At 40.7% G+C, this 10,345-nt stretch overlaps 1 protein-coding gene across 5 annotated transcripts in view; it reads right to left on the reverse strand.

The window, feature by feature from the left end:
• The window catches only part of HTR7 (5-hydroxytryptamine receptor 7), an 82,400-nt gene extending 72,055 nt beyond the window's left edge, over positions 1–10,345 (reverse strand). For all 5 annotated transcript variants that reach the window (XR_004626212.1, XR_004626213.1, XM_034662935.1 and 2 more), the window contains exon 1: positions 9,652–10,345. Coding sequence is in view for 3 of the 5 variants with exons in the window: in XM_034662935.1 (XP_034518826.1) it covers positions 9,652–10,196 (545 nt within the window). In the remaining 2 variants the exon portion in view is untranslated. The remainder of the gene's footprint in view (positions 1–9,651) is intronic.

Raw genomic sequence — 10,345 nt, forward strand, 5'->3', positions numbered from 1 at the left:
TGAGTGCACCTGCTAGACTGACCATCCATCTGATGTAATCCTCACAAGATGTCACCAAATAAAGACTTCCGTCCTTTTGATTATAACACAAAATGCGGAGGCAGGAAAGTACCTAGAATATACATGGATGCTTTAGTAGTAATTTAAAAAGCAAAAGAAATAGAACATGACAGCACTTCAGAAGCACACCCAGAGGAAATCACTCTCCTTGCTCTCGTGATCTGTATCTCTTCCCTTTTCTTTCTAGAATTTCCACTCACATAGGTCTCTAAACAAGATTGCTTGTTTCCAATTTTTATACTAATGTAATCACATTGTATGTGATCTTTCGGACTCTGCTTCTCCTGCTCAGATTATGTTTGTGACCCCAAAGTATTTATGTCTGAAATGACATGACGTCTGCAATATGATTTAAAATACTGTGAAGCGAATAATTAGACTAAAGAAAGAGAAATTAGGGAATCCATCCCATTTACAATAGCACCAAAAACCATACGTTACCTTGGAATTNCGTTACCTTGGAATTAACTTAACCAGAGACGTAAAGGACCTATATGCTAGAAACTATAGATCACTTTTGAAAGATATTGAGGAAGACATAAAAAGATGGAAAAATATTCCATGCTCATGGATTGGAAGAATTAACATAGTTAAAATGTCCATACTACCCAGAGCAATCTACACTTTCAATGCTATCCCGATCAAAATACCGAGGACATTTTTCAAAGAGCTGGAACAAACAGTCCTTAAATTTGTATGGAACCAGAAAAGGCCCCGAATCGCCACGGAACTGTTGAAAAGGAAAAACAAGGCTGGGGGCATCACAATGCCGGATTTCGAGCTGTACTACAAAGCTGTGATCACAAAGACAGCATGGTACTGGCACAAAAACAGACACATCGACCAATGGAACAGAATAGAGAACCCAGAAATGGACCCTCGGCTCTTTGGGCAACTAATCTTTGATAAAGCAGGAAAAAACATCCGGTGGAAAAAAGACAGTCTCTTCAATAAATGGTGCTGGGAAAATTGGACAGCTACATGCAAAAGAATGAAACTTGACCACTCTCTCACACCATACACAAAAATAAACTCCAAATGGATGAAAGACCTCAATGTGAGACAGGAATCCATCAAAATTCTAGAGGAGAACATAGGGCAGCAACCTCTACAACATCGGCCAAAGCAACCTTTTTCACGACACATCTCCAAAGGCAAGAGAAACAAAGATAAAATGAACTTGTGGGACTTCATCAAGATAAAAAACTTCTGCACAGCCGAGGAAACAGTCAAAAAAACTAAGAGACAGCCCACGGAATGGGAGAATATATTTGCAAAGGACACCACAGATAAAGGACTGGTATCCAAGATCTACAAAGAACTTCTCAAACTCAATACACGAGAAACAAATAAACAAATCATAAAATGGGCAGAAGATATGAACAGACACTTTTCCAATGAAGACATACAAATGGCTAACAGACACATGAAAAAATGTTCAAAATCATTAGCCATCAGGGAAATTCAAATCAAAACCACACTGAGATACCACCTTACGCCAGTTAGAATGGCAAAAATTGACAAGGCAAGAAACAACAATTGCTGGAGAAGATGTGGAGAAAGGGGATCCCTCCTACATTGTTGGTGGGAATGCAAGTTGGTACAGCCACTCTGGAAAACAGTGTGGAGGTCCCTTAAAAAGTTAAAAATTGAACTACCCTATGACCCAGCCATTGCACTACTGGGTGTTTACCCCAAAGATACAGACGTAGTAAAGAGAAGGGCCATATGCACCCCAATGTTCATAGCTGCATTGTCCACAATAGCCAAATCATGGAAGGAGCCGAGATGCCCTTCAACAGATGACTGGATTAAGAAGCTGTGGTCCATATATACAATGGAATATTACTCAGCTATCAGAAAGAACGAATTCTCAACATTTGCTGCAACATGGACGGCACTGGAGGAGATAATGCTAAGTGAAATAAGTCAAGCAGAGAAAGACAATTATCATATGATTTCTCTCATCTATGGAACATAAGAACTAGGAAGATCGGTAGGCGAAGAAAGGGATAAAGACGGGGGGGTAATCAGAAGGGGGAATGAAGCATGAGAGACTATGGACTGTGGGAAACAAACTGAGGGCTTCAGAGGGGAGAGGGTGGGGGAATGGGATAGACTGGTGATGGGTAGTAAGGAGGGCACGTATTGCATGGTGCACTGGGTGTTATATGCAACTAATGAATCATCGAACTTTACATCGGAATCCGGGGATGTACTGTATGGTGACTAACATAATATAATAAAAAAATTAAAATAAAAAAATAAAAAACAAAAAAACAAAATAATAAAATAAAATACTGTGAAGATGGAGGAGTTGCAAAAGGGTATGTTGAATAAATTGGCCATAAGCTGATCACTGTTGAAGCTAGGCAATGGGTACATTAGGTTCTTCACACTCTACTCCTGACTTTTAAATAAGTTTCAAAATTTTTACAAGAAAAATTGTTTAAATTATTTTGTGAGATTCATTTTAACTACAGTTTGTTCATTTTCATTGTTGTACAGCAGTAGTTCTCTAAGCAAGGTCCCCAAACCAAGAGCATCAGAATCATCTGGGAATCTGAAATGTAAATTGATTGGCTCCACCCCAGACTTACTGAATCAGAAACTCCTGGGGTGGGACCAAGCCATCTGTGTTTTAATAACTCTCCAGATAGTCCTGATACATGCTCAATCAAGTCGAATAACCACTATCGAATAGTATTCTATTATGCAAATGTACCACAATTTATTTATCCATTCTACTATTGATGCACATACGTATTACTTGAAGTTTTAGGATTCCAAGTTGGGGGATATTATAAATATTCTTGTACAAGACTTTTGGTGACAAGGTACATACCTAATGGTAAAATAACAAAATCATAGGCCATATGTATCTTCGACAATACACAATAATGCCAAACAATTTTCAAAGTGATTCACCAATTCACAACCCTACTGGTAATGTATGAAAGTACCCTTTGCTCTACGTTGTTGTGAATACTTGGTATTTTTCAGATATGTTAATTGTTGCCATTCTAGAGCATTAAACACTTTCAGGCTTTCCAACTTGAGATCAAAAAATATATATTAGGGAATAGATATATTAGGGAATAGAACCCCAGACATGAAATCATAGTTTTGCAAATATGTTAGTTGGTGTGTTTGCATGGAATGGACCTGATTTCGGAAAGAATCTGGCATGATGGAGAAACTGCAAAGGTCAGTAAGACTATACTTTGGGAAGCAAAAGGGAATGTGGTACAAAATGTTATCAAGAAGGAAGGCAGGGACAAATCAGGGACCTTACAGACGTGCTAAGCACTTTCAATTTTATTCCAAGTGAAATGAAAAACCAATGAAAGGTTTTCAGAAGAGCCATTTACCTAACTATACTTCTGTATTTGTATATATTTAAAATATTTCAGGTGCATATCCACTTACAGCTATGATGAGGTTGCATGATGCTTCAGACCAATGCTTCCCCTGAAACAACTAAAAAAGCTGGATAAAGCACAGAGACACATACGCACACAGAGCTGCTTGCAGCCATTAGAGTTTCTGAGACAACCAGGAGTTGAGGGGACAAAATAATCCTGGAGAAGAGAGAACCACAGAGAGGTGAGCCAAAATACTGTTGCCACCCTTACCCTTGGGACTTTTGCCAAAAATACGGAGGGGAAGGGGCTGCGGATCCAGGCAAAGAGCCTCAGCAGAGCTACTTATGAAAAGACAACAATACCAGAAGAGTTTTGGTAGTCTCTTGAAGATAGACAAAAATTAAAGACCTGAGAACCCAAGATCCCAGTAAGAAGGAAGGAGCAGAAAACTAAGCGCAACACTTGGCTGGTATTCCCCTCAAGACATTGGTTGAGTTCTGAAGTTGTGCTGGGCAGGAGGCTGAGAAGCCAAGGAGAAAGCTCCCAAAAGGCTTTCATCAGCAGGAGTTTTAGAAGTCTCACAGCGCTGACAAGAGAACAATTACAGTTCTGAACAAGCCAGCGGGAGAAGACTTTGCGAACACCCTATGCTCTTAGCCAAAATCCTAAGAAGGCTACACCCCAGGAAGAGGCATCAGCCAGTAGCAGACAGAGCTCTAACAACACTAAAACACTGCCTATAGTTAGCGCAACCCCTAATTGGATTACAATAATAAGTCCACCAATATGCCTGCCTAGCAGCTATTTTCTCTCGAGGAAAATAACATCATCTACAACATCTATGATTTTTCATACAAAATGTTGAGTATATAATCAAATGTACTAGGCATGCCAAGATATAGACCCAAAGCCCGGAACCCCAGACATGAAATCATAGTTTTGCAAATATGTTAGTTGGTGTGTTTGCATGGAATTGCAGGTCAAAAATTTTTCAAAACTGGGGGCACCTGGTGGCTCAGTTGTTAAGTGTCTGCCTTCGGCTCAGGGCGTGATCCCAGCATTCTGGGATCCAGCCCCGCATCAGGCTTCTCCGCTGGGAGCCTGCTTCTTCCTCTCCCACTCCCCCTGCCTGTGTTCCCTCTCTCCCTGGCTGTCTCTCTCTGTCAAATAAATAAATAAAATCTTTTTTAAAAAAATTTTTTTTCAAAACTGAAGCACAGAGTAAAATGGAAAATGGAAAATAAAGAGTGTAAGAGACATGTGTGATTGAGTAAAAGCTCTAAATTATGTAAATTTGAGACACAGAAGAGAGAAAGAATGGGACAGTAAAATTATTTAAAGAGATAACAACAAACTGATTAGAGGCATCAAAGCACAAATACAAAAATTACTAAGAACTCCAGTAGGGTTGACAGCAAATAAACAACAAAAAATAATCAATAATGCCACATCTGGGGACATCATAGAAAAACTGATAAAAACTAAAGACAAAGAGAAAATCCTAAAATTAACCAGAAGAAAAAAGACACATTATCTTCAAAGGCGTAATAATACTGTTGGTTAATGGCTGATTTTTCAACAGAAATGATGGAATCCTAAAGACAATGGAAGAATGTTTTAAAGTGCTGAAAACCCCTCAAACATAGAACTATGTACTTAGAGAAAATGTCATTCAAAAATGATGGCGAATTTAAGACAGTTTCAGATAAATAAAAACTGACAGTATTTGTTACAAACAAACCCTCACTTAAAAAAAAGTCCTATTAAAAGTTTAACTGGGCAGAAGAAAATAATCCCAGAAGAAAGCATGGTAATGTAGGAAAAAAATAAAGAGCAATGCAAAGGTAAATGTGTGGGGAAATAAGAATGAATACTGACTATCTAAAATAACAAAAATAATATCTAATAGATCTTTTAAATATGTAGATTAAAATACATGACAACAATAATGCAAAGGATGAAAGGGGGTAAATAGAATTAAAATACAATAAGGAATCTTACTATACAGTATTATATTTACCCAAAACAAATGAAAACATGTCCACAAAATGACTTGTATACAAATAAATGTTTATAGCAGCACTATTAGTAATATCCAGAAACTGGAAAAAATTCAAACGTCTATCTACAGGTGAATTGATAAACAAATTAAATGGAATACTACTCATCAAAAAAAATAAAATAAAATAAAACAAAATAAAATACCAACAGACTATAAACTGTAGATGAATCACACAGATACGATATTGAGCAAAAGAAGCCAGAATTTAAAGTACATACTATACTGCTCCATTTATATGAGGTTCTAACCAAGCGAAACTAATTTACAATGCTAAAAGCCAGGACAACAGTTATCCCTGGAGTATCAGAAACTGGGAAGGGGCAGAAGGGGACCTCTGGGAGGATGGTAATGTTCAATTTCTTTATCTAGTGACAGATTAAATCAAAGTGTTTGCTTTATGGAAATTCATCAAGCTCTACACTTAGGATTGTTCATTTTCTATACATATTTCCAAAAGACATTAAAAAATACATTTCAGATATAGTGAAAGTTATACAAAGAATAGCAAGACTGTATCAACCATCAAGATTAGAAACAAAACATTACCAGTATAGTTGGTATGCGTGCTACTCCCCCATTACACCCCCACCCCTCCAGAGATAACCACTCCCATGAGTGAGGTGTTCACCATTTCTCTGCACTCTTTTTTCTTTTACCCCTTATATAAACTCACCTAAACTATGTATAGCGCTCTTTTGCATGTTTTTAAATTATATATAAAATATAATTTAATTTCTATTTTTAACGATTTATTTATTTATTTGAGAGAGAGGGAAGGAGAGAGCAAGTAGGGAGAAGGGCAAAGGAAAAGAATCTCAAGCAGATTCCCTGCTGAGCGCAGAGCCCCACCTGGGGTTTGAAGATCTCAGGACCCTGGGGTTTGAAGATCTCAGGACCCTGAGATCATGATCTGAGCCAAAATCAAGAGTCAGACACTTAACCGACTGAGCCACCCAGGGGCCCCTGATTTCTATTTTTAAAAGATTATACGGAAAGTGGCATAAAGGAACTTTCTAAAATTAGAAAAATATGTTATATTCTGATTGGAGTATTGGTTACATGGGTATAGACATTTGTCAAAACACATCAAGGTGTGCATTTCACTATAGGTAAATGCTATCTCACTTAAGACAAATTTTTTTAAAAGAGATTATTCTAGCTACTTCATGGGCAATGGATAAGGGATGGTCAGAAATGAAACCAGGAAGGCCAGTTAAAATATTTCAGTAGACCTGTTAGTGCCAAACTCATCTACCTGAGGAAGAAGGAAATAAAGACAGCCTGTGGGCACAGTTCCCTGAGCAGCTTAACTGTGAAGTGGAACAGTAACTGGAGAGACAAGTAAGGCCAAAGGAAAATAGAAGATCAAGCTTGACCGGGTTGAGAGGAAACGCTGAAGACAAAGAAGAGAAGAGGGATCAAGGAAGGAACAAAATCCTTGAGATGAGAAGGGATGGGATGTGAAGTGCAGGTGGTTTGGTCTTTGCCGCGACACAGTGTCTTCTAGCCTTTTAATCGGACAGAAATAAAAAAGGGAACAGATGTAAGAAAGATTGTTTGGTAGTGGAAAGATAATGAGGCTCTCATTCAATGACTGCTACTTTTTCAATGATCATGAATCATTATCTGAGAAGGATGGGGAAGGGAGTGTTGAAGCCTCCGCAGAAGAACAGCGTGAAATTACACTGAAAAAGGCTAGAAACACACCCCTGTAAGGTAGGGGTGCGGTTAAGAAAAACCAAAGGTTCCATTTTGGATACGTTAAATGCTCAATAGATATCCAAACTCTCGCAATACAGTAAGAGTTCAAAAGCAGGAATACTACTATTCATCCTTGATTATGCTGTACAAAGTACACTGTAACCTAACCTTGTACTCAAGAGGGAATGAATACATGAAGATTAAAATTTTTTGTATTTTCTTAGCACATTTGTAGATTCATTGGTCATATTCTACAACAGAACTGAAGAAAACACTCTCTTCAGAAATAATTCACCTTAGATATCGAAGGCATTTTCCTTTTTCTCATTTTTATTTTTGTGTGTTCTTGGAAGAAAAAGCAATCTGTGTCTTCCAGTGTTATCAGTTCTTCATTTTATCTAAAAAAAAAAAAACCCCTATGTTCATCCTCCAAAATAATTTTTAAGCAGAATTCACCAACGGAGCAATTCTCATAGGAAATAAAGAGATTGACTATATATCCCTATAGTACCACAATTTGTAACAATCGTTAAGGATATACTGAATGAAGAAACTGGAAGCTCTAGCCAAGAAGGATAAACCTCTGTAATTGAGACATTCCAGCTGCTTGCTGGTAAGTCACATGCGCACACTGAGTGAAGAAAGCCTTTAGCTCATATACAGGAATCTCAGGGTGGTCCCAAGCCTAACCTGAATGCGCCCAGCAGAACAGAAGCACTGGCTGTGTTAGGAGATGAGTAGTATACTGTGCTGTTTATGTATCATTTATCAATGATGAAAGGAAAAAAATTATAAATGCATTTCTTGCAGCATAAATTGATATGTGTTGTACTACACTAAATTCCATTTCAAAGGACTCCATTCATGCAAGAAGTGCCGATTTGGTTGGCTTAGCAGTCCAGTTTTTATGCTTATGATTCATTTCTATACTTACTATGTATATTGAGTGCACTCTTCTATTTCCTGTTGCCACAGCCAGACTGTGAGTGCATATGTTTTTGTCATTCTTAACTACAGTAATTCAGAACTTCAGCTGTCAGGTTTGGAGCTAATATTCTCATATATGCCATTCGTGCACTACTCTAAAAATAATTCCTTGTTTGCTCTCAGAAGCTCCTACCTAACATGATATATAAAATGGCAGGATCAATTCTTTAAAAATTACCTAGATCTTTAAATGCAGCTACAATATAGCTTTTCCTTGAAAATATCCCCTTTCCTATCATTCCCTTTATTCAATAATTATAAACCCTGGTCAAGCAGTAAAATAGGACAACATGTTAAATATCAACAAACCACAAATAGCAGTGTTTACAGGGAGGAAAAGGAAGAAAATCTCAGTTTCCTGCTAAACCATCCTTTGAGGCACTGTCGTTTTAAGTGTGGAGGCATCAATTATTTCTTCTACGCTGAAAGGTTAACACATTTAAAGGTTCTGTAGGTCCACAAAGAAAATAAGCAATCATGTCTATGTATCATTAAACACAACAGGATACCAGTCCTGTGTGGGTTTTAGAACACCAGCAGAATTATGTGGATGAATACTAAGGTTTAATATTTCAGTTTCAAGAGAAACAGAGTTATTAGGTGGCCAAAGAACATTGGAACCATCCTTTGAGTTGTCAGTTGCACAGTGTTTCAGGGACCAAAGACTAGCTCCATTGCAGAATCCTGTAATCCTAGAGTCTGAAGAAAGCTCAGGGTCTCCTAGCCCAATCTGATACCCAAGGCTGGAATTTTTCCCCCAGTATCTCTGACAGATGGTCAGCCTCTGTTGCAATTATTCCGCTGGGGAGTTCTCAAGAGAAGATTCTCAAGGGATATGATGAAAGGCTAGAACCAACCATTCAAACAGGGAGTAAGGCTCCAGTCAGCAAGCCTGCAGGATACAGACCACGATGCCAAACACTAAAATCAGACTTCCCAGAGAATGAGATTCAGAATCAGCAACCATAGGGGTGCAACGTTTAGAAATGTACAACCCCCAATTCTGGAACCATCCTCAGTCCCCTCATTGGCCTGGGGAGCAGTTTCCACAATCTGGAAGCAAGGAGGCTTTTCAATGACTGATTTCCTAAAGAAACGACACTTTCAGACTCACAGCAAGGGTTTGTTGAGCTCAGAAAAGATCACATCCCTTCCTTCTAAAAACCAAGCCAGGGGACCCCCTGCTGGAACTGCTAGTGCTTAAAATACTTTAACTTTGGTCTTAAAACCCTCACTACAGTAAACATTTCGGGCTCTTCTTTTAAAGGTGTATATAGGCTATGCTGTAACTGAAGTTGCTCTGGTTGGTGTAGGGTTGATGTGTGGGGGTTGATGTTTTAGGCACAGCCCTTAATCCCCGCCGAGGAGTCTGGTTTATCCTCCCAGAAAAGGCAAACGCTCGGGGTGGAGCCGCCAGCATAACCCCAGCCGGACCCCGGGACGGGACGGGACGGGACGGGGCTGCCCGGCCCTTACCTGTCGATGCTGATCACGCATAGGGTCATGATAGAGGCCGTGCAGCACATGACGTCCATGGCGATGAAGACATTGCAGAAGAAGTGGCCAAAGATCCACTTGCCCCCGATCAGGTCGGTGACGCTGACGAAGGGCATGACCGCCACGGCCACCGAGAGGTCGGCCAGCGCCAGGGACACGATCAGGTAGTTGGAGGGCTGGCGGAGCTTCTTGACGAAGCACACCGAAATCACCACCAGGCAGTTGCCGGCGATCGTCAGCAGCGTGATGAGCGTCAGGATGGAGCCGATCACAACTTTCTCGGCTCTGCCGTAGTTGATCTGCTCCCCGCAGCCGGAGGCATTGTCCGGCGGCGCGTCCCAGGTGGGCACCGGGCTGGCAGTCACCTCCGGGATCCCGCGCAGCAGGTGCGGCGCCCAGGAGCCCGAGACCGGGCCGGCGCCGTCGGGGCTCAGGTCCGGCAGCCCGCGCCCCACCTCCGGCAGGAGCAAAGAGCGGAGGTGCCCGTAGAGGTCCGGGCGGCCGCTGCTGTTAACGTCCATCATCGTGCCGCTGTGCGCTGCTGCCCATGGAGCCGGCGCCCCAGCCACGCGCTACGGCCACCGGCCCGGGGGCTTCACCTCGCCGGTTCCGCTCCGCCCGGCCCAGCCATGGGGCCCGCGCCGGCCGCTGGGGGGCGCCTCGGCTCGGCCTC

This window comes from Ailuropoda melanoleuca, chromosome 6, assembly GCF_002007445.2.
Source record: "Ailuropoda melanoleuca isolate Jingjing chromosome 6, ASM200744v2, whole genome shotgun sequence".
Lineage (NCBI taxonomy): Eukaryota > Metazoa > Chordata > Mammalia > Carnivora > Ursidae > Ailuropoda > Ailuropoda melanoleuca.